Source organism: Molothrus ater, chromosome 10 (genome assembly GCF_012460135.2).
Source record: "Molothrus ater isolate BHLD 08-10-18 breed brown headed cowbird chromosome 10, BPBGC_Mater_1.1, whole genome shotgun sequence".
NCBI classification, from domain to species: domain Eukaryota; kingdom Metazoa; phylum Chordata; class Aves; order Passeriformes; family Icteridae; genus Molothrus; species Molothrus ater.
In genome coordinates, this window is record NC_050487.2 from 17682955 (window position 1) to 17708315 (window position 25361).

The following is a 25361-nucleotide window of genomic DNA, read 5'->3' on the forward strand; positions in this document are numbered from 1 at the left end:
TGATTACTCTTTTGAGAATTGGCCATGTAATGAAACCTTACAGGGAACAATCCTTTAATCCAACACCAATCAGCAAACCATTACCAGAAACAAAATTTCCTGGGAACCCACATGAGCAATACCATGCAAGTGGCAATTACCCACGTTGGTACAGCTGGCTAACATTTACCTGTGCTGTCCTAAAGATGCTTTTCCCAGGGGAAGCCAAACCAAATGAATCCTTTCAGTGTGGAGCTGAAGATGCCAATTTGAGACAGTGCAGCACTGAACAAGGGGACCCATCCCTTGTTCCACCCAGTCCATCACTGCTCCAGCACAGCTCAGTTCTCTAAGCCAGACCTCATTTACCACTTGGCTCATTGCTTTTATTAAGAAGCAGAATTTTAACTTTTTGCACATTTTCTAATGCTACTTTCCTTTTTACTCTTTCAGCTACCAACAGGAGGTCTACAGAAATTTCCTGCCCTCCAAAGACTGTTTCTGAAGTAGAGTTATCAAAAAAGAAAAGCATTAAGAAGACAAAAGGTGGAATTAAGGTAGGATTACTTGTAATTTGGGGACATCCCATATTGGGAGAGAACTCAATACCTCATAAATATAGATTTACATACCTATACTTGGAATTAAAAAAAAAAATTGGAGCATTGCTAACTTAACTCTCTGATAAGGACAAGCTACTTTAACCCAACTTGCCTGGTATCCACACCCCTGACTTGTTCATACATTTCATCTTTATTCCTCTGAAGCTGAAAGCAAAAATTAAATGCAGTCCATTTTCTGAAATGGCCAATATAGCCCACAACTTCAGCAATAAGTACAGAATAAACAGCTACCAGCAGGAACATACAGGTGGTCTCCCCTTTGTCCAAACTCACAGAGAGTGATTTTAGAATTAGTTTTACTCTCATCAGTAATGCAGGTAATCAGCTACATGTCTCCCACATAGTAGGTATATGCAGCAGTGTGGTATAGGCTTTATAAAACATCAATTCATTAATTTTTAAATCCACTTCCCATGACTACACTGCAAATTATGCCCCCTCCCTATGCTCCCATTGTTCTGATAATAGTTCAGATGAGGATAGTTCATTACTGGATTCCATCATTATCATCAACCAGCTAAATAATTTAGCAATATAGAATGTAAGAATCAGCCCTTAAAAATGAACGTGCTCAGGAAGTTGGATTCTGCTGGGATTTAGATATTGGCTTGGATTAACAGCAAACTCAGCAGATGGGTTGTTTAACTGAATTTGAATAGATTGGCTTTTCAGTAAGTGCAAGTAGTGCTTGCTGCTCTTAAAACTGCAGGCAAAAGGAGGAAAAGCCTGCTTAAAACTTGCCTGGAGAGCACTTGAAATGATCCAACTCTGCAAGACTGGACAAGGGAGTGTGAGAGTGTTATCAAAACAAACACCGGAGCTGTGCAAAAGCTCTGTTTCAGCCTGGGCACGGGCTCTGCACAGGTCCCTGTGCTCAGCACTGCCTCACCCAGCACTGCTGCTGGGACACTGACACTTCTCAGAGGCATAAGGAGGATGCCCACATTTCTCCACAGGGCATTCTACAAAGAACTCTGGAAATGTGAAGTCTTTGGGTTGGCTTCAGACAGGAAATGAAAAAATAGTATTCCAGAGTCTAAGGAACAGATTATTATGCCCATAATTATCTACACAAGGAGATAATTCCCCTTCTGTGGTGCAAGAATATAATGACTTTGCCTGGAGTAAGGAATGCCTCCATGCCAACACTGAGCAGAGATGGAGAATATAAATAGGAGATATTTCTGCACATCTAGAATTCAATTATTTGAACTTGTCTAATGACTTTCTAGGTTAGGTAGGATCTGGTTTTTATTCTTTCAAAGAGTTAAAGTTCTCTAAATAAAAGCATAAGCAGTTAAGTATTTTCAGTTTTAACATGTCCTTCTCATTCAGATTGAAGTGATGCATGAAGCCAGTCAAGGAGGATCCAGCAGAGTCCTGGTGACCAGTGAAAGTGATGAGAACTTGTCGACAAGGAGGAGGTAGGGCTGCACATATGAGCCACTATAGATTTTTTTCTTCTTAGAATGCAAACTGAAGCATTTGTAGTACATTCTCTACCTCCTCTTTAAAGTTCACCAAGATGAATAAATAATTAGTAATAATGAAGTCACTGAAATGCCTACAGCCATGCATTTATACCAAGTCTATCAGATGAAAAAGCAAATAAGAGTTATCTTTTGTTCATGTTGGGGCTTTTTTGCAGGTTTTTTCCTCTTAGAAGCATTAATTACAAGATGTGAGAAAAGAAGTCATTAGAATAAGTCTTGCATGAATTTACAAAAAACACCTGCTGTTAAAAGATCCTCTCATAATGTTCAGAATATTCACATTTGACTATATACCTCTCAGGGGCTTCTGGGTTTCTTAACTGCAAGCTCAGGTTTCTGCAAAAGCTTGAGAAAAAGATTATTAACAATGCATTCTAAAGCACCAGATACTTAAATGACTTACTTCAACAAAAAGTATCAAGCAAACCCAGTTTTAGCTGAACTGCAGTTTCTAGGCCAAAGGGAACAATTAAAAAAAAACCCCAGAAAACAAAAAACCCACAAGAAAACCCCCCCACAAGAAGCCAAATGCCACAATCCTGACTTCATTTCCTTTGTTCTCTTCTTCACTATCATTTAGATAATTCATTCTTTAGTTATGCCCTTGTCTTATACACTGGAGTTACCTGATGCAAATGACTCCATTTGTAAAAACTCTAACTTGATACACTATGTCAGACAAATTGGAGAGAAAAACAAATCATAATTATCTGAATTTAATTATACCCTATGAAAATACCATGTCTGGTCTCAAGACCATCAGCTACTTTTCCAAAGGTGCAAAGTATGATCTGAAATCTTGTGTAGACAGATACACATCTCCAGGGGAATGGCTGCCTGAAGAGAACATAGAAATTATAACATTAACAACAGGTTCAGCTTCTAATACCTGGCAACTTTATACAACTTTAGACCTAGAAGCTTGGTAAACAAATTTGTGAGCTCTCTCTTTTCTTGGGAACACCAATTTTACTTTTTGCACACACTGGGGGTGGGGGTGGGGAAAGAGGGGCAGTTTGAAGTCCTCTTGTAAAAGGGAATTCAGAACAACACTTAAAAGTATCAGAACTGATCCAGTCAGTTACAAAGAAAGCAACAAGAGATATTTACCTTTTCTGTATTCTTAGGTTTTTTTAAAAGAAATAAGTCTGTTTATTCAAAACAAATTTTACAAAACAACTGTCTTTCTGTGGTACAGAGTAAAGTTTAAGAATAAATATTGAATACTTTGTATAAAAATTAGTAATATCAAAGGGAAACTGATGCAAACCAAACAAACAGATAAAAAAATAGCATTAAATATGCTGTGCAACAATATCAAACTCTTAATGAGGAGTGACCATTCAGGCTGATACAGTTTTATTTGAAGTAAAACCTATCAGCCCTGCATTGGAGCACTGAGACTATTGTTAAAAAAGATTCCTGATGGAAGTGTACAGATCTTCAATTGTGTTTAGAACCAGAAAATATGAAGTTTTCTATGTCTCTTCTACTTTTTGAAAGGAGTGCCTTCATGCTTTCCTTTTTATTCAACAAGCAACTTCTTTTCACTGCAGCAAAAGAAAATGCATACTACAAATACCAAGGCCCTTTTAAGATTAAGAAACAATCCAAACAAAGCTCAAACCAACTGTAAAACAAAGTATTTCAATGGTCAAAGTGGTGATTTTCAGATAATGGCAACTACATTTAAGCAGCATTTTAGATGTTAGCTAGTTAAAGCTACTTAAAGATTACCTTCCTTTTGCATGTATGAGTGAAAACAAATCCCAACACGTAGGTATGCTGGAAGACTATAGTCTTACTAGCACATTTTGGTTGCATACTGCATATGAAGACCCTCTTTCCCTTCAGTGAACAGGGTGGCTTTTTAGCAGTGCAGTTTTTCTGTGCAGCTTTGTTGATTTAAATGGCTCACAAGAAGTCAGAAATCTGATGAAGCAGCTTTCCTTCAATATACAATATTTTCTCTATATGTGTATTTATTTTCTCTGTATGCAACAGGTTATAAAAGATCTACATCCCCAGTACTATTATCCATTTGTTTAGGCAAGAAAAGAATGAGATTTGTTCCTTCTGAAGTATAGCTGTTATACTCGTCAGTTGTTCTGACACTGATAAATGATTTCTTTGTCAGCTCTTTATATGCCCAACATTTGGGACCAGTTAGGAATCTTATTATCTTCCTTCTGCAAAACCAATGATAGAAAGTTACATGTTTGACTTAGTTCCAGTAACTACCTACCCTCCATCTGAACAGCTTAGAGAACAGTCAGCAAGCTCCCTCCTGGATTCTGTCTGCACTGACAGATGCCATTATCCATTCAAACCAGAAAACCTGCAGCATGGCTCCAAGAGCAGTAGCAGTTAGTTACACCAACTTTGCTACTCACAGCTTCAAACTAGCCAGTCCTGTACAGCTGCCACAGGTTTGGCAATGAGCAACTAAGATATCTGTCCTGAGAGTCTGTGGAAGCACCATGACTGAGCTGTGCAAGGACTGCAGGCAGCCTACAGCTCTGGTTCTCTGCAGTATCTGTATGGCACCACAGGACAACTCATAAGGGCTGCAGTTTGCAGATTACTTAGCTCTGTTTTGGCTTACAAAGCACAGGCATTTTGTTCCTTTGCAAGTGATATTAACATTGAGATATATTTAAGGTACAGGAGTTTGTGGACACCAACAACCCTGAAATTTTAAAGACAATTTTGACTTCGGGAGAAATATTTTAGTTATTATGATTTGTGTACTGAGTTTGTGTGAATCACCATCTCCCTATCCCTTCAATGCAAAGTCAATGTTTGTACAGAAAATATCCTCCCTCTCTGTTAGTACAAGCATGAAATTTTGGTTTTTTTAAGTCTTTAAGTCTTTACCTAGCTCTAAGTAACATTCCTGGGGACTTTTGCTTGCTTTTCACCTCTAGAATACTGGAAAACAGAAGCATTATTAGAAGAAAACTAACTTAACTTATTTGCTTGTTAAAGATTGGACTTTTTAAACGTGCTGATTCAGTCTTTGGAAGACAGAGAAATATTAGCCCAACCAGTCACATGAATGGTATTTGATTTTTGTAGCTTCAGGTTCTAAAGGGGGTTCCTTTGTTATTTAACCACCAAGTCAGAGGGCATCCAAATACTGTTTCCCTATTTCAAAGATTTAGGCAGCTTTGAGAAAACAATTGTAGCAGGTCTTCACTTCTAGCACTCACTATTTCTCAGCTGTGCAGGTCCAGACTGACTTTATATGAAGCACTGAGAAATGGTGAATATTTGTAGAGAGTTTACACTACCTTAAACTACTGTGATAGTCTCATTCATCAAGTCAGAAGTTCCACTTTCCTCATGCTTTGAAAGGTCTACTCCATTCTGATATAACAGGGAGTTTTTTGCCACATGCCTTAGTTCACATAGCTTTTATAAAAACCATCAAGACTTATTGACAAGTTCAAAGAAACAGGTATTTTCAACAAGCATTTCAAAGTCTAGAAGTCAAGTCTGTTATAGTTCACTTATAATCCAGACTTGTATCGCTTGAAGAGTGTAAAAGAACAGGCTACAATGTAAAAAGTACAAATACAACAGGAGAGTTATTCCAATAAGTCTCTGAACAGAACCTGAGACCCTGGGACCATCTTCTTCCTCTCCCTCTGCCCACCCCAAGTATTCATGTGTAAATTTTACCTCTTTCCATGTTTACATACATTTTGGATAAACACCTAAAATGTTGTTGCTCTGTCTTGGCTCAGTGGATCTTCAATGCAGATATTCAAGTATTAAGAAAATGCAGCTGAACAAGGATACGTGTCCACATAGTACAGTTTACAGAGAAGCACAATATTGACTAGTCTGCAGTACATTCTACCCCAAATCCCTGAAGTAATCTTTTTAACGTTGGGATCTGTAGCCTGCTTCCAGAGCTGGCGAAGATCATCTACGTGTCCATGAGATGTCATCATCTTGTTATAAATGCAGGGATGATATGGAGCCTTTCCTTCCCCAGAAAAAAATACATGATATTGTGGTACAATTCCCATTTTATTGGCACAGAGACCCATGAAAACATCATCTATATAAAGCCTTGTATTCAGAGTCAATGAAGCCTCATAGACTTTAGCTGCTACATCATTTGATATTACATATGCAGCTCCTGCTGTGTAGTCAGGGTAAGAGGGCCACTGGTACATTTCATATGGAACATAGTATTTGCTCCTCCTGTCTCTTACGGGAGGGGATCCGCGATGGACACGACCAATCCAGAGATCTTGAGCACCCATTTGTGTGAGGCTTTGGAGATAAGCAATGAGATTTGGCATATGGATAAATATGTCATCATCTGCAGACATAATGAACCTGGCATGAGGACAGTAGGCATTCACCCAGCTAAACTGCAAAAGCAATTTAAGAGTGAGATTGTGAAAAGTATCCAAGAAGTCTTGCTGAATCAAATCCTGGTATTTCTGGTCTTCGAGCTCAAGTTCTCTTTGCTGCTGTGTTTTCTGCAGATGGTGTGTTGGTCGTCCTAAAGCAAAAAGGGTTTTAATGTTGGCATTAAGTTGAGAACGAACATACTTCTCATCTCCCCAAGGTTTGTCTGATTGCATCCCTTCGATAACGGTTTTCAGGAGAAGACTTCACAAACAGTAGGAGAAGGACATCCTGCTGCTGACATTTCTCTCTGTGGTTGATCAAGTACTGGTAGCTTGATACCCTGTTCAGGTTATCCCTGCTGATAGACAGGCTGTCATTCACAAAATGGTAGCTATTTATGAGGTATCTGTAGGAATAGGACTTCATATGGCTCACAATTTGATTATCAAATGGTACCCAAAAAATCATGAGACACAGTATGAAGCAAGTGGCACATAGCTGCAAAAAATGGCATTTTCTGACTCTTCTGGGACTAACAAACATTCTGATGCAGTTTTTATAATCCTTATTGTTGTTCAGGATCAGTGTTTTTACAGTGCCTGTGTTTTACTTTAAGAGCACAGTGTCACCCTTCAAGACCAGTGTCCCTTGTAAGGCATGATGTCTTTCATTCAGTATCCTTGTGAAGACAGCTTTGTTCACAGACTTCACAAGTCATCTTTCTCAAAATACGTTTTTCTTTGATTGAAAGAACACAGGGAGTTTTGAAAGAAGAGACTTGCAGATAAGTATTTTCTCTTTGGGGCATCTTGAAGCAAACACTACAGCTCTAGTCTGAAGTTCTAGTGTTTCTTTCCTTCATGAAGATGAACACCTGCCAATTCTGAAGGAGAAGAGGAGAAAATTTTAAGTGAGCTGTTATCAACACATTTGGTTTTAGGTTTGGTCATGGAAATGAGCTGACTTCTCAGTCACTGCCCATCACCACCCGCATACACACGTCTGTCCCACTCCTCAAAATAACAAAAAAAGAGCCGACAGGCAGCGAGGCGGTCAGTGCCCGGAGCAAGCTTGTGGAGGCCAAGTGAGTGAGAGATGAGACTGACACAGAAACCTCTTTCTTAGAAACCCCCAGTATCGTTAGCCGGCAGATGACAATCTCTTAAAATTCTTCTAAGCCCGGAGAGCGCCGCGCGCCACAAACGGCCGGGTTTACAAATTGTCTTTGGGCCGGCATCTGCTGCGCCCGGAGCTAGGCGGAGCCTGCGACTGCTCCCGGCCAGCGAGGGCCGGGCCAGCGCTCGGGGTCCCGCCCGGCCGCGCTCCGTGTTCCCGCCCCGCCGCCCCCTTGTCCGCGCCGCTCCTTCCCCATCAGCCCTGAGGGCGCCGCGATGGTCTCGTCCCGCACCTCGGTGCCCGCGAAGGCCCAGGCCGGCCCCGCCACTCCGCCCGACCCCGCTGGCCTGAGGGGAGCGGCCGTTGGGCCCAACGGCTGAGGGGCGTGAGGCGCCGCCAGCCCGGGCAGCCGTTAGCGCCAGGCCGCTCCGGGCACCCGAGCTAGGGGGACACACGGACTGACACACGGACACAGACACACAGGCTCTGCGTGTGTGCCCGCACCTTCGGGCACCCCAGCTAGGGGGACACACGGACTGACACACGGACACAGACACACAGGCTCTGCATGTGTGCCCGCACCTTCGGGCACCCGAGCTAGGGGGCACACGGACGGACACACGGACACAGACACACAGGCTCTGCATGTGTGCCCGCACCTTCGGGCACCCCAGCTAGGGGGACACACGGACTGACACACGGACACAGACACACAGGCTCTGCATGTGTGCCCGCCCCTTCGGGCACCCGAGCTAGGGGGCACACGGACGGACACACGGACACAGACACACAGGCTCTGCATGTGTGCCCGCACCTTCGGGCACCCCAGCTAGGGGGACACACGGACTGACACACGGACACAGACACACAGGCTCTGCATGTGTGCCCGCACCTTCGGGCACCCCAGCTAGGGGGCACACGGACTGACACACGGACACAGACACACAGGCTCTGCATGTGTGCCCGCACCTTCGGGCACCCCAGCTAGGGGGACACACGGACTGACACACGGACACAGACACACAGGCTCTGCATGTGTGCCCGCACCTTCGGGCACCCGAGCAAGGGGGCACACGGACTGACACACGGACACAGACACACAGGCTCTGCATGTGTGCCCGCACCTTCGGGCACCCGAGCAAGGGGGCACACGGACTGACACACGGACACAGACACACAGGCTCTGCATGTGTGCCCGCACCTTCGGGCACCCGAGCTAGGGGGCACACGGACTGACACACGGACACAGACACACAGGCTCTGCATGTGTGCCCGCACCTTCGGGCACCCCAGCTAGGGGGCACACGGACTGACACACGGACACAGACACACAGGCTCTGCATGTGTGCCCGCACCTTCGGGCACCCCAGCTAGGGGGCACACGGACTGACACACGGACACAGACACACAGGCTCTGCATGTGTGCCCGCACCTTCGGGCACCCGAGCTAGGGGGCACACGGACTGACACACGGACACAGACACACAGGCTCTGCATGTGTGCCCGCACCTTCGGGCACCCGAGCTAGGGGGCACACGGACTGACACACGGACACAGACACACAGGCTCTGCATGTGTGCCCGCACCTTCGGGCACCCGAGCTAGGGGGACACACGGACTGACACACACACACTGGCTTTGCCTGGCCCGCAGCTTCAGGCACCCGAGTTACTGGGACGCACAGAGTGACGCGTAGACACACAGGCCCTGCATGTATTCCCACACCTTTGACCACTCGAGTCACTGGGACACACGGACAGACACACAGACTCACTGCTCTCCCGTTAGGCACCCCTGCCACAGGTACACCTCTGGACACTGCTCACACTTACAGCGCTACTGTCTCTGCTACCGGCAAAGGTTTAAGTGAAGAATCCAAAGCACAAAAAGCTGCCCAAGTTCAGCCTTCTTGCCCTGCACATTAAAATTTGGTTCTTGTAGCTGGAGTTGTCTCTGCTGTATGATAAACAAGAGCAGCCTGAAGTAGCAACTACTTGTTCATCCCATAAAAAGCCAAAAATAGCCGTCAAGCAAGAAGTGTAGGACTAGCACCATAAGGAATGACATCCCACAAACTAAGCACTTGTTGCATGGAAACAACCCCAGAAGCAAGAGAACACAAGCTATCACTTTCAAGTCAAAAGTTATGTGCAACACAAATATTTTGAGACTCTTTTAGCCATCTGAAGTCTTGCAACCAGAATAGCATGATGAGAACACAACAGAGTATACAGTGATAAGAATACCTGGGACAATTTTGTGGTGCTCCAAGAAAAGGACCAGCTGCTCAAAATGGAAACCATGCATTGGTGTACCCGAGGATTGCAGATTGTAATGCATAACAGAAAAGCTGTATGGGCAGTTTGGTGAATAAAAGTCAGTCAGCGCTTTTTATAGTATCAGTTTAAACCCTTTTTATTTTGGAAACATGAAGTTAAACAATGCACCTCAGAGTTATAAACTCAGCAACTTTACAATAGAACACTACTGCAAAGCTTACTCTTGTTTCAGATGAAGCACAGGGGTCAGAGAAGCTGGAGTGTTATAGAAATCTCAACTTTTGGTGGTTCCTTTTGACGGAGTGGGTCTGAAGCTACCAGGTAGTCAGGTTGTTCACTGCCACCATGATAAACTTAAAGCAGAGGACTGAAGGTAAAAGGGGCACAAGGCAATCTATTTAACCACCTGAAGCAAAGTTTACCTTGGTAAACACAGGGATACTCATCACCAAAATAAAACTTTTTTAGATTACACTTGGATAAGAAGTTCGGGAAACAGTCTGCAATTGCCAATGTCATCTGGTAAAAGGAGTCAACAGTCAACACCACAGATAAAAAGGACATGGTCACTGCAAGCTAGCAGTGAAACTAACCTACATGACAGTTATTCCCCACTAGGGAAAAAACCAGTCTCCAGACAAAAACCAAAACCACCAACAACACTCAAACCAAACCTACACACCCACCAAAAAATCCACCACAAAACACATCATGGAAATAGCTTTAAATATGGAGCAGGTAGCAGGGGACAAGGGGCATGCGTAGACTCAGTTTTCTGCTCCCTAGCACCCTTTCCTGAAGTCAGAGATGCTGGAAAGAGTAACTTAAACTTTTCCTATAAGGAAAAAAAAAAGCCATAAAATTAACTGGCTAAGGGCTGGAACAGTCTGGTTGTCATTTCCTTGTTCTAGTTCAGTGGAATTAGATGAACCATTAGTAAACAAAAGTTGTTCAGAATTCTCCTCAGAAAAATACCTCTCAGGTAAAACTTTAAAATGCAATTATAGATGAGCAATACTGATGAAATTTAAGAACGTCTGTACCCACTTGCCCATCTCCCTCCAAAAAAGCATGGATATGTGCACTGAAGTTACAAATGCACAGGTAGAGTCTCTTTGATTGTTAGAAATTTTTATAGTCCATTTACAAGACCCAGCCTTTGGACTTAGTCATGTTGTCCTTCCCTTAACCGGAAAACAGGTTGAGACACCACAGGTGCTATTTGCTGCTATTCAAATTTCATCATTCCAGGAAAAGAAAGCAATCCAGCTCATCAATGTGTAGCAAGAGGAAACACCACGGAACAGAGATAAAACTGTGCTTGACAGTCATTTTTCTGACCATAATTAATATGTTTTTCCTCTTGTTGTGCTTTTTCTTGCTTGTGGCTTGAAAGCTGTTAGGTCCACTCTAACATTGGAGAAAGATTGTAAGAACCACAGATCCATACACAGTTCCTGTAACTGCCCTTCTTTCCCGCAGATTTAAGATTAAAACAGGCTGCGGTATTTCCCCCAGTTGCAAGTGCTGCAGGCTTTTGCCATCCTGTAGCAATCTTGTCTTTGCTAAAGGAGTTTGTTATTTAACCTTTCAATACTTCCACAAGCATGACTCATTGTAGCAACTGTTAGAGTTCTGTGTTTTGCATCTGGAATATATTCTAGGGTGAAAGAGGAGCTGGCATAGTTTGACTTGCAAACTCAATGGTTTGTAGAGTGACCACTATGGAAAAGCAAATCCTTAGGGACCTACTTTGACTTTTGAAAAAAGTCAGTATGAAATTTATTTCAGGATAGAAGTAGAACAGTTTTGGAAAGTCAACTAAGGAGAGACAGACAAAACACATCCTAAAGAGAAATTAAGACACCCTAGACATGAGACACCAGAGGCACAGACCCTCACAAGAAGAACGAGGACACAACAATTACACAAAAGACATCCAACATGCAGATTTTTTTCCAACTAACACCACCCTAATAAAAACGTAAACACAAGAGACCAACTAAGACTGCCCAGAGAGAACATCTCAAAACTCTCAGCTACAAATTTTGTCATGCGGTACCATACACAAGCTGGGCTTCAATACACCACATCCTGGCATGACATGTATTTTAGGACAAAGATCATAATATGTAGTTATTTTTCACTCTTCCCACCTAGGACAGAAGATTAGTTCAGGTCACAAGTAGCTTTATCAGGATATACCAGGAAACACTATCTTAACTAGAGCCACTTTTTACAATCAACTTGTAGCAGCTGGCCCTTTCGTATCAGCAACTCTGGGTAAAGTTCAGAAGATTACCAGAAAGACTGAAGGCCTCAAACGTTACCTAGTTCCAAACAGAATTAATCTGAAAAGCTGCTGCTTTCTATGTCCATGTTTTGTCCTTGGCTTTTGGGGACAGCCTCACAGTCACTCTGCCCTCTCATCCTTACCACACCAACTTTCCACAGCTTGCAACAGCTCTGGAGTTTATATAGTTGCTCAATAATCCAAATTCAGCTCCTCCCATCCTCTTATTTCCTGAAAGCAACCTGCTGAATCCCTGAAGGAAATATCAGGAAATGGCTAATTGAGGTCAGGTTGTGCCTAACCTAAGTGCACAATAGGACTCCAGGGTTTTCTTTTGTAGAACCAGATGTAACATTGTATCTAATGCTTTCATACTTTGCAATTCTAAGGCTACTGCCAGGCTCTGGTACCACAGAAACTTTGAAGCCCTAGGACATGTTTTTGCTTTAAGGTCAGGATAGTTCTGTCACACGAGCTACTCCATATCAGCTTGTTTGACACTGGATGCTCAGGTTAGAAGGCACATTGTAGAGATGTGTTTCAGCTCCTGTTTCAGCTGCACTCCATCCTGCTTGCTCCATCCTGATGTCAGATGTGACATGAGATGTCCTCTAAGCTGCAACACCACTTCTACGGCACTAAAGGAATGTGCCCAGCCACAGAGGTGACAGAGGCAGATACGTTGCAGTTAAAGCTGCATGGGCCAAGATTATCACTGCCTGGCTTTAAATTCAGAGAGATGTGCCAAGCCTAGTGTAAGGATGTAATCCTGAAAAGAGTGGGTTGGATTTGCTTGAAGCTTTCAAAATCTGTTTAGAAAGGGGCTATGTTATGTTTCAGAGTTTTATTTGTGAAGTAGAATTCAAAACCTTTTTTGCTGTGTTTGAAGCAATTTAAATAGTTATAATTCCTGTGAAATTGAACTCTCCCATCTCTAGTATTATGTACTGTTTATACCCAAAGTCCAAAGGAAATCTAGTCAAGTTCACTCATCAAATAAGCCATCAAACACAAGTTTATCAAGATTTTTCATGATGATTGAGTAATTGAAGATGATGAAAGTACGTGTCTAAGTTAATGGGGGCAAAGCCTGAATGGACTTTGCTGCCTACAGCTTTAGCTACAAGATTATTAACCCAGATTCCTCAGATGGTTTTTCTGTTGCTGACATGTCTTCACAAGTCATGTTATCTGTCATCTCTTCCCAAGCCTATGTCCTCCTTCTTCATTTCCCATTTTTTAAAAACTTCTTATATATTAAGCATTTATATATTAATCTTCAGGTTCTTCTTTTATGTGAGCTGTGCCACAAAATGAAGAACAGTTCCTGGCACTTCTGTGACTTCCTGGCATAGTGACAGATGGTCACATTAGGAAAAAAAAATGCAGTAAGTTGCTTAGCTGAGGCTGCCTTCCTACATAGTTTGCAAGCACCAAGATGAAAAGTCACAAACAGCCTGCAAATAAAATAATTTCAAAAATGTAAAGACTTCCTCTGTTACACCTTGTTCTGTTCAAACTGTTGAGAAATGGAAGCCAATTCAGACAAGTATTTAGGAAAACATGGTCACAATGGCAATGGAATTAACATCAAAAAAAACAGTCCTGTGCTCCAAAGATCTATGAAAAGTTTAGGATCAGGTCACAGATGTTGCATCAATAAGGAACATAATGCAGCAATGACTGACGGTAGCTTTGCAAATTTTGTTTCAAGAACATATAACCCATCTTCTGTGACTTCCAATGCAGGCTTCACCTGCAAGCTCTTGAGTGTGCCTGCAGCTCCTACTCAGGGTACAGTTTCCTGGGATGGTACAGCAGTATTCTTACATGCTCCTTGTGTATGTGTTGAGGACTTCTCAGGTTGAACAGACACCTGAATTTCCATGAAGGTAAACATCCAACACTTTCCAAAACACAAACTCCTTAAATGATCCTGAAATTGCTCGGTCAAGAGGAATCCCCTTTTTAAAAACAATGGGCATTGAAGCACAGCACTTTGTCCAGGGAAGTTCTGTATCAGAATAACTATAACACCACCTAGAAAAATGAGCCTTTTGAAGCTGTGCCAAATTGCTGATTCTCACTGATGGCTAAAACTTGCAATGGCTGAGCAATGTTGGCAGAGAAATTAAAAGGATGGCAAAGCTTTAGATGGCAGTTGAGTAAAGCAGTTCAATTCCTTCAGGGCTGGAAGCAGAAACAGGTTGTAAATGCTTAGCACTGCCAGGAAGCAGCTAATTGCCAATAGAGGTTTAGTTTCTACAGAGGTTTTGCACTTACTGTAACTATTGGGTGGAAAAAAAGAGAATTATTTCTTCTAACTTTCCACTATTGGGTGGAAAAAGAGAAATGATTTCCCCTAAAATGAGTTGAAACTTCCCAGCTGCTACAAGCCAATGTAAATGGAGACATCTGCCAGAAATGACAGATTTGCCTTCTTAAATGGCCTTTGTCAAGACCAGTTGTCCAAAACAGCCACTACGGAGATGGCAGGAGAGGAGCAGGACCACATCTTTCAAGCATCAGTCTACATTAGCCTGCAGTTCTCAGTTGTTTTAACCTCCCATATCCACTGCAGACTCTTCCCCATACAAGCTAGAAAGAAGGACAGCATTTTCCAGAATGAGTCTCCAGAACATGAGTCATTTAGTTCAAGGGATTTTGCATAAAATGCACAAGCACCAACATGAATTTTTTTGCTTGACATGCAGCAGATGAGGTAAAAAGAGCCTGTTCTTTCACTGACAGTAAGGATAATATTCTGAAATTTCTCTCTGTCAGTGACATGACTGAGGCCACATGTCCTCAGTTCTGAGAGGAGGGACTAAGTTAAGCACTCAACTTCCACACAGACAAGTCAGAACTCTTGAGACTCAGCTACAAAGGGTGTAGTGGCACCTATTTTACAACCTACCACATCTGTTTTGGCAGCAGTGAGCTCTAATGATGCACTAAGCAGCAGTCTGAATTTATGTAAGTTCACTGTCACAGTGCCAGCATTTAAAGACATGACTCTGGCACACATTCCTTTCTACTCCCATGCACCAAGAGAAAGAGGTAGCAAAGGGGTAGAGCACACTAACTGCAGCTGTTAATGTTACCCCATTACTATAGCCTCTGGAGAGTCACCTCCCTCTCCATTTTACAGTAGATCATTTCTGTTCATATTTGGAGTCTTATCTGTGCAAGTGGTGCAATGAATTTTCTAGTGATTATAATATCACTTACTCCCAGGATATTATAAACACAGCTTGCCTGCAAAAGTGAGCAAGGACCACAAGAGGCATTACAAAGGGCTCACCACTACTTTCTGTCCCACATTAGTGTATCCACCTGCTTACAAAAGTGGATTGCAGACAATCTTGCAAGGACATCCCATTAAACATGGCACGCTTTGAGCTGAACATTGAAGAAAACGATTTTCCTCATACTGGAGAAAGCAATTGTGAAATATCAAGCAGTTAAGGGTCCAGTATAAAACTCAACACTGGAAGATAATAAATTAAAAATTCCCTAGTTAGGCATTAATACTGAATGTCCCTGTTTCATAGCATGTTCCAGTTGAAGAGCTACAACATCAGGACCCCACCTAATCAATAATTTTTTTCAGGTGGCTGTTTTAAGTAAGCCCATTCAAATATTTATTTGCAACTTGGTTTAGAGATGTTATTTCCTGCCTATTTTCCCCACAAACCCAAGGTGATTTCTGTTCCTGTCTGCAGGAACAGAAGATCAAGCTGAACATCTATCTGAAGCAGACTTTTTCCATGCTAGCCGCCAAACTAAAAGAGGAAGTCAAGTTTCAGACTGACACAACTAACTGTAAGACTAGTTCAAGCTGCCTTTCTAGGGGCCTCTCAGAAACCTTTCTTTTGCCCAGTAAGAATACTTAAAAATAATGCAGTGCCTCAGAAAGTGTGTGAAGGGCTTGTTTAAACCAAAGGCTAACACCATTGTACCATGGCCATTTCTAGGTTTTAAGATCTGCTTCCCAGTCTATCCCTCTTCCTCAGACAATACTGTAGCCTATTAACCTAATTCAGCATCAAACTCCAAATGGATGTCCCACACTGCAGCAAGAGCTTGGATGTTGCATGGGCCACTACAATGTAGGCATTGAGGCAGGAAGACAGACAAATTAGAATTTGTAAGCTCAGTTTTAGATTAGGATGCAGAGTGTTTTGTGCCAAATTATTATGTTTTTCTCCTTTAGTTAGACCAGTGATGATAAAACATATTGGAATTAAAAATGTCAAATATGCTGGTTAACTTGAAAGGTGTGGGAGCTGGTGGATTTTCTTAGTGCTCTATTAGATTAACTCTCCCTGTTCTGCACTGAAGTTAGCACAGACCAGAGGTGAACTCTTGAGTCCACATAGCACAGTGTCATCCCATCAAGACTTCCCAAATCATCCCAGCTGCTCTCTTAAGCATGGCTCATTCAACTCAGCCAAGTCTCTTGCTGATTTACCATCCAGACACCATTTATGCTCTATAGACAACTGAGCATGAGTCCTGCATCACTCTTCTGCTTCAAATCTTTTCCCAAACCTACAAGTAGAGCCCAGGGAGACAAATCTTCAGGTTTGCTTGTAACCTGCAAAGCACATCCACAAGAATTTGAGGAAGCTGGGTTGCAGAACACTAGTGCTCTTTCCCATCCTAAGATCCTTTCAGTAGAACCTACTAAAAACTCTTCCATCAACCAGGAACAGAGCTGGTTGTCAGGGAGGTATCCAGGTCTGCAGTTTCAAGGCCATGTTTTCCCCACCACATGCACACACCCAGCAAGCACAAGGTCCAACACTGCACTGAATCCACCATGCACTTATGCACACGGGTCTGGTAAGTTAAACTATAGGATCAGCGTAGAAAGGAAGCTGCTCTGTGGAGAAAAACAATACTTCTATCAACACCTAAGGATGCATGTGCATATAAAATTAATTATAAAAAATGAACTTTCTGATTAATGATAATGAGGAAAAGAACCTCTTTAAGATGACCCCTAATGGCTCATTCCCTCCCATGAATGCAGTAGAGCTGCCACTACCACAACACTTCAGAGGCCTCCTCTTGAGATCACGAAGAGCAAATATTGCCCAAGCCACTCCATCTTTCTGTACACCCACAGACCTACATGCACTTAAGAAGAGACAGTCATTGCCCACTGTTCTTTGGCTCTGAACAGAGCCTGCTCTTGTTCATCCTCACCCCCTCCCATTCACTGCTGTGCATAGCTACCACCAGCACTTAGGGCAGAAAGAGAGAAATGCTGTATTCTGCTTGAGGCTGAGGGAAGAGGAAGGTTGTTAATGACCCTGTCTGCTTCTTGCATAATCCCATCTAGTGAGTTGTCTTCTTTCATTCATAGGAAATGCATCTATTTGAATCAAGCAATCAGCCTGTCCAATCACACATTCATTTCTTGTTTAGCATTTGTACTGCAGTTATTTTCTTGAGAGATTAATTACCATTTGGGGTAGCTCAGCAGTAATTTGATACAACTCTGCAGATGCTGTGTAAATTTGAAGTTTATATATACTATACACACACACACACACACACACACACACACTTTCTATAAAAGCATGAAGTACCAGTCATTCAATATATACTAGCAGAAGTTAAAGAACTTACATTTTTAACTACTTTAAAATTAAAGTTACACAAACAGCACCTTAAATTCAACTAAAGAGTCACTCTAACTCGAGGCAAATCTCTGTCTAGAAATAGGAACACATCAGACTGTCCATTTCTCCAACTTTCTCAGCCTTCAACTCTGAATGCATTCACAGTTTTCACAGACCAAAGAATAGCCCGAAATAGTTGTAGCATTGAAACTGAAGAAAGAGGCACGGGAGATAGTTTGAGTAACCAAACTCCTAAACAAACAAGCACTATCCAAACCTGTAAGGTTCATGTTCTCTAATTTCTATTTGTGTAAAAAATCGCTCTTCTTGGGAAGGGTCTGTCAGTTAGGGGAGAAGGTTATATAAGCAAAGTTTTGCTATTATAAGTGTACTTGAGGAGCTGGCCACCAAAAAAGACCAGAGAGGATAATGCTTCACCACTGATTTAACACTTCTGTGACATCTGGATTCACCTATCCAGCTATCCTTTTCCATCAGTTCAGTAGTGAAATGTTTCATTTCAATTTTTTGTATGATTACGTAAGTTTCAAGGTTCTTATGTGGTTTGCACATTTTAAAGTTTTCAAGACAGTCAAATATTTCACATAACAAAGTGATCGTTCTTTGAAAATTTAAAAACAGATTCAGTATTGAAGGCTTCTACATGCATATTCAGGGTGTCCATGATTGCCTCAAGCCAGCCAGAAAGACGTAAGCATTTCAGATTTTAGGATAATGTGGATCGAGAACCATCAGCTTATACAAAGGAGCTGCAGATTGGCTGGGATAATAGCGGTGCAAGGCTTTGTTTAAGCCTGTCTGCAAACAGGGTGGGATGAATTCCATTAGTCCTCTCCTACTTCTGTGGGAACTAAGGAGAATTTTGGCTTTTATACAGGCCTCTTCTGCAATGCAACAAGGGCAGGGACTGAACAGGAGATACTTGCCTGCTCTTAGTTGTTATTAAATATGGGGAGCGGGACGAGCACAGGCTCATGGCAGAAAAGCAAAGCAAAGCAAAGCAAAGCACCCCTCCTTGCCCACCCCGTGCACTTAGGAGGAACACAGAGCTGCAGCTGCCGAGGAACAGCATCCTGCAGTTCCAGCTCATCATGGCTCAAGTGCCCTCCCTGACAGCTGCTAACAAGCAGCCACAACAAGCCGCAAAACGGAGGGCTAACCAAAGAGTTCCTCAAGATGCAAATCAGATAAGAAAAGTCAAACAAAGGAGCTGCTAAACACTCCCAATATGTTTAATAAGGAGTGAGATTTCTCCGAGGTAACAGTCTTTGTAAATTAAATGAAGGAACTAGTGCATTTGCATTTAAGCAGAAGTGCTTGTTTCAGCTTAGGAGAAAGGGATAATAGATGACATTAGTCAATAACATCAAGAGCCAGTAAAATAATATTTTTACATATATAAAAATACATGTCTGTTGTACATATGTGTGTATATACACATACACACTTCTTTGCAAGATTAATATTAGGCCAAGAATGTAACAAACTACCTACAGCGCCTGTATACACACAGCACCTGATTAGGAGCTGCTGTGAGGAAGCTGTGAGGAGTTTAGTGGAACGGAGTTAAGTAGAAACTACAAATGCAATTCAGTGAGAGAGATCCACAAAACACCAGTCTGTGGACTGCAGAAGGAAGCTACACAGGTGGGAGCAGAGGCTTGCAAGGCAGGGATGACTTAAGAACAAAAAGCAAAGATGTCGCTAAAGAAGCCTGATCGTTCTAGAAAGTTGAACTTGGAGAACAATGCACTAGAAAGCCAGTATTTGTAATTACCACAGGACTTTACTCAGGGCTAGCTGACAAAGCACCTGGAACCTCAGCAAACAATTAGTCATAGGTATGGTATCTTTGCTGCGCTTGTTACCTACTAGAAGTTTTCCTACTAAAAATGTAGTGACTAAATATGTTACTGAAAAGTCAGGAAAGTTACAAGGAAGAAAGCACTTTGTGTGAAAGTGCTTTGTGTGGTTTTAACAGTAAAACACATGGATTGCACAGTCTGGTGCACAGTGCAATGTTAAAGACTAAGCATCCTTTAGTTAACTAAGTCAAGTAGCAGAAAGTTCAGCCTTCCTTTGTCTGTTTCATATTCCTTACAAAAACAAAGCTAATCGAGGGCTGAGGGCACAGGGCTGCAGCCCTGTTGGTGAACTGCTACTGATGAGTAGCAGTTTAAAGTACAAGAAAAACTAAGTTTTCTGCCCTAAGACAAAAGGTCTGTTCTATCTGACAAGCCTCCTCAGGTCTTAGTGGAGATGAGACTGGAAGAAACAAATGATGCAGGATATAATGGGAGAAGAAATGTGAGCAGTCTTAGCAGACCAACAGCATGTTCAGTTTGAAGAAACTTTCCTTAGCTCTAAATGCATAGGACCAAAATCCCTTCCTTTGCTGCCATGTCCCAAAGCACCTCCAACCATATGCTCGTTGACAAAAGATGTTCTTTATTCCCAACTTCCTGCCTCACTGGAGTTGGTGAGGTTGAGCTGCTGCACCTGAAAGGTGATCATGAACCTTCAGAGCATGGCAACATTCCTGGGAGATCTGAGGGACCATTTTTTATTCAAGTTTTAAACTACATTCAGAAATCTGGAGTTGGTACCAGACAGTCAACCTTGACCTCATGAAACTGCTTTGCAGAAAGCCAAGGCAGGAAATCCTACAGCCTGTGGTCCTTGCAGTGTGTACATGTATGTCCCACTTTTACAGCCCTGCCAACTAAGTTGCTTTTGCTTACAACAACATTCCCTTCTTCTGAGGTCATCTGTTTGCAGGTTGTTTAAGCATCCTTGGGATCTGTTATATTTTCTGAGTTATTTGGGCATGTAGCAGCCACAGCATGTCCAAGCCACAATTCTGAGTTGAAGATCAGGCTACACAGCCAGCCAAGCAACAAGTAAACTTCAGGACTGGGACAGGTTCATTTGAAAACATTGCAACTCCCAAATCAAGGCATGTCATCATCCTACTTCCATGCATGGTGGTGGTTTCCCTATTGACTATAAAATTTAAGTCAAGTGTCATCTTTCAAAGATCCTTCCACAGCATTCTCCCCTTTGCTGCCCGGGACAAATGTCCTACATGGAAAACCTATGATAGAGTGGAACCTCTAGTATCCATTACTGTTATTTCAGTGTCTGAAGACTCAGGAATTCACAGATCTCAGTTCAGGATCTGGACCACAATCTCCCAAATAATGCAAAGAATACAAATATATGTCTCCTTTATCAGAGAAAAATCCTGCTTTCACTTCTGACCAATCTGACAGAGGTAGGCCATGCTGCTTTCCACAGGAATTTAAAGATTAGTTATTACTGAGGTCTGCTTGAGATGTGCACATCCTAGGAAGCTAAGGAAGATATCTGACTAAACTCTGCAAGTGCCATGTGGAAGGAAGAGCTGGTACTGCAATGCTCATCCATCACAGTAGTGCAATGCTCATCCATCATGTTCTGGTTCCCTCCACCTCTTTCTGCCAGTCCCAAGTCCCAGCCAGACCCACTGCAGTAACAGCAATGCCACAGGGAGACTTCCCAACAACAAAAGCCCCTCAGTACTTCTGTACTTCTAGTAATCAACATCTTCAAGGTAGAGGATTACCTGGACAACTACTCAGGCACAGAGGGATAAAACCATGGCAGAGGCAACACTCAGTACATCCTGGATGCTGTAACACTGTAGGTGCAGAGTGACACCAAACACATCAGCCACTGGCATTTCCAATGATAAGCCATGACTTGCAGGGTTTTCCACATGCTTCTCTCTAATCTGTAGGTGAATTACCATTCCAAGCATCAGTACTCACTCCTCCAGTTTGGCCAGATGTCAGAGAGATTGTCCCAACTGTTGCTTTGGGCAGCAGGAGCAACCAGTTTGTTTCTCAATAATTTGGGATCTCAGAGCAAGCAGAAAGTGATACAGTTTTGTTTCACTCAGTGGAAGACAACGAGTAAGCAGAATTTCTAAGCAGAAAAACAAGCAAACAAACTCCAAACCCCTTGCCTGCAAAAAAAGCCCACATTTTTACTGCAATACTACATTTCTGTATATAACAAATGATGGACTTCTATGAAACTAGTTCTGGGAAAAACAACCAGTAACTTCCATAATACCAGAGCAACACACAGCTCTACGTGACAGTCCAGGCTTCTGGAATACTGCTAGAATATTCCATAGCTGTTATCAACAGTGGCTGTCTCCTGCCCTATTCAACAAAAACCCCTTAGATTGCAGCTATTTTTCCTTTCAAAAAATAATCCGTTCATTTTCTAGACTCTTTGCCTTTCCAACTGCTAGAAGAAATGCAAGTACCGAGGAGAAGTGAGAACAAGACAGCATCATACAAACCAGGTTTCAACAGCTGCACTGGTGGTTTCAACACTGCTGCTAAGAGATCCTCAGGCATGCGCCTGGGTAGTTCGGAGTTGAGGATGCTGCAGCACGTACCGAGTTCTGAGCTGCCTTGCCGAGTCAAGATAGTTACAGGGCTTCTTATCATTGTCTTGCACTCCGTGTAGTTGATCACACCGACATCTCCCATCTCGGGTACTTCCAAGATCTCATGCAAAAGCAGTTAACGAAGCTACTGTCCCGCCAAGAGCTCAGGTGTTTTCTGTGCTCCCTGCAGAGCGGATGAGGCCCTGCGGTTCTCCCTTTCCTGGGGTCCCGCCGCCCCCAGCCCGGCCGAACCCGCGGCTCTGCCCCGCGCTCGCCTCCCGGCGCGGCAACGAGGGCATCCCCCAGCTCTCCCGAAACCTTCGGAACCCAGGAGAACGGAACATACCGGGAAAGTCGCGGGCTGGAGGACACCCCGCTGTCCCCACGGGCTTTCCCCCGCTGGCTGTTGCCGTCTCCCGGCAGCCCCGCAGCCCCCAGCTCAGTGATGGAGATCCTCCCCGCCGCGCCTTCCCCCATCCCCGTCTCCCGGAGCACCCGCGGAGCCCGGGAGCGGCCTGGGAGGGGCGGCAGGCAGGGAACAGCTTCCAGCCATGCGGCTGCGGGCGCCCCTTCGGGGGAACAAAGGCGGGAGCCGGCGGACACGTCCCCGCACACCCCCCGCCGCCAGCCTGCCCCCTCCGGAACTCCGCAGCCTGGCCAAGAGCAAAGACAAAAAAAAAGATACTTTTTTTTTTTTTTTCAAGCTTTGCTTCGCGCCAACGCGCTTTTTGAAATCGTTCACTCTCCTTCTTTTCCCTAATGTGATTTCTCCTGCCGATTTTTCCTACGGGGTGCCCAAACACTGCTCGGGGCGGAGGCAGCTCCGTGCCCACGTTCCGCGCTCAGCAGGCGGGCGGCAGTCCCGGCGCTCTCGGGGGCGCGTCCCCGTGTTGCAACGCAGGGCTGCGCGGAGAAACTCCCGGCTGGATCTGCGAGTTTCTTGTGTGGGAACAGTGAAGGAAGAAAAAGAAATACCCATACTTTTCCTGCAGAAAAAAAAATAGTTTGGAGGAATAGGAAGCCGGGAGGGGCTGCTGGAACAAGGGGCGGGAGGAAACGGCGCGCCTTTGAATGGGTTGTTTCACCGCAATGCTCGAGCGGCCGCGAGTTTTCCCTCCAAGGCTCAGGGCATGAGAAAGACCCTGAAAGGACCACAAAAAGCCTGAAATTTTTCTGGCCTTTTTTTTTTTTTTTTTTAACATAATCGACTGCCAGACAATCAGAGGTTTGGGGGGAATCTGCTAAAATTTACGCAGAACAGACATCAAAACTACACTGAAGTTTGGGTCTCGTTTATCACAGGAATTTGAACTCCCAAACCTCAACAAGACCCTTCTTTAGGACGGGAGAGGGGCAAGCGCCTACGGCGCTAATGGATGCGGTCTGCACCGAAACCCTGGAAACAAAGCAGTTGGAAAACTCGTTTGTCCAAAGCAGGGAACCGCAATTCCTGAAACGCGGAGAAGTGAGACACTCTCCTCCCCTGAACAGACCAGCTCTTACAATCCCTGAAGCCAGGCAGAGAAGAGAAAAAATAGCATTTAGAAATTCGGAATATTTTCGCTACTTTCAATTACCCGGCACTCGCTTTAGCCATCAGAGGCACCAAGAACCCGGCTGCTCTTAGTTCAGAAAGCGCGAGGGGCAGCGGGACGACACCCAGCAGAGATCCCCGCACCTCACCTACCGAAGGGGCCGCAGAGCCGCTTTCTCCTCCGCTGGCTTCCTCGGGCAGCAGGGACGGGCCGGGCCACGGCGCTCCCCGGCAGCAGATGGGCTCCGGGGCCCGGGAGCCACCGGCTCCGCCCCCTGCGCTCCCCGCGCCCGGCCCGGGCTCCCGGCTCGGCTCGGCGGCTGTCCCGCTGCTCGCAAACACCCGGCCCGCCCGCGGCGCTGCTCCCCGGGGGCTGGCGCGGAGACACCGCAGCGTGCGACCTGGGAAAACTCTGTCTGTCATGCGCTGACACTCACAGTGAGAAAAGTGATGTGCTAAAAGTTCAAAAGCACTTATATCTTAAAAATTTCTTAGGGGACGCCATAAAAGTTTAGCTAATTGCTCTTCTAAATCTCCCAGGTGCCAAATAACATCTTATTGCTGCGGAGTTAGTTTGTAGGTCACAGTGAAACTTGTTTGTCTCACTTTGCTGTTGGGAATCTTCAGAGGAGTGAAAAAGAGCGAGATTTAGGGTTTCTTTTTCTCTTCTACCTTCCTTACAAATCTTGGTGACTTCCTTACACCAGCCTGAGGGGAATGCCTGATTCATTGAAGAACACTAAGAGTGAGTCAGTCTCCATGGACAGTAGGACTGGGACAGAAGTATTTAAAAAACAAACCAAAGAAAGTGCTATGAACGTGCCTTCATTGAATACACTTTTGCCAAACTTTTGTAAACAGAAAAACTGGGTTAAAAATGGCATTCAAATTCACTTGAAAAGCCACTACAATGCTGTGCCTTGTGTAATTTTATAGAATCACAGAATCATAGATTTCTCACTGTCTAAAAATATCAAACACAAACCCATTGTGTATCTCCAATTCTTTCACATGACTGTGATTGATCTGAATCATTCCTGATCTCATCATTGACTTCATAGAAATTTAACTATTGCATATCATGACAATTAGGGCCTGTTTGTCATTTTGCAACCATAAATCTGACAACGTCTTTGTGAGGCAAGGAATTGTTTTCTTTTCACACACAAGAGAGAAAATAGAGATAGGAATACTATTGTCAAGGTCACCCAGCAAAAGTAGAGCAAGGGTAAAACCTGAGCAGCTGGTGATCCTAAGGAAAGATGTGTTGTTTTGCAATACAGGTTTTGCTTGGGAAGCTTCAAGGCCTAAGGAGTTTTTCACTTGATCTCTCCTTTCTCCTGTTGTGTGTCTTAGTATGACTAAATGCTTTATAGCAGCCTTCCCAGACTTTTAGTTGTCTGTTTGATTCTGGAGTAAGATGAAATATAATTCTGTGCAATCTGCATTTCACCTCAGAAGGAGAAGTTTGTAGTCATTGTGGAGCATGTTTTCTGAGCAGTGTTTAAATAACGATAGAAATAACCTTAAAAACAAAGCATCATTCATTTTTCTTGCCAAAATGATAATTGTTGGTTC

The 25361-nt window shown here is 43.6% G+C and overlaps 2 protein-coding genes across 6 annotated transcripts in view; one reads left to right on the forward strand and one right to left on the reverse strand.

The window, feature by feature from the left end:
* MCF2L2 (MCF.2 cell line derived transforming sequence-like 2) overlaps nucleotides 1-25361 on the forward strand; it is a 154359-nt gene that overhangs the window by 72320 nt on the left and 56678 nt on the right. For all 5 annotated transcript variants that reach the window (XM_036388655.2, XM_036388658.2, XM_036388656.2 and 2 more), the window contains exons 14-15: nucleotides 433-536; nucleotides 1938-2026. In XM_036388655.2, coding sequence (XP_036244548.1) covers nucleotides 433-536; nucleotides 1938-2026 — 193 coding nt within the window. The remainder of the gene's footprint in view (nucleotides 1-432; nucleotides 537-1937; nucleotides 2027-25361) is intronic.
* B3GNT5 (UDP-GlcNAc:betaGal beta-1,3-N-acetylglucosaminyltransferase 5) lies at nucleotides 5658-9466 on the reverse strand. Its single transcript, XM_036388659.1, is given in 3 exon segments — nucleotides 5658-6681; nucleotides 6683-7349; nucleotides 9415-9466. Coding segments are annotated over 2 exon segments (1137 nt in total). The 5' UTR covers nucleotides 7010-7349; nucleotides 9415-9466; the 3' UTR covers nucleotides 5658-5871.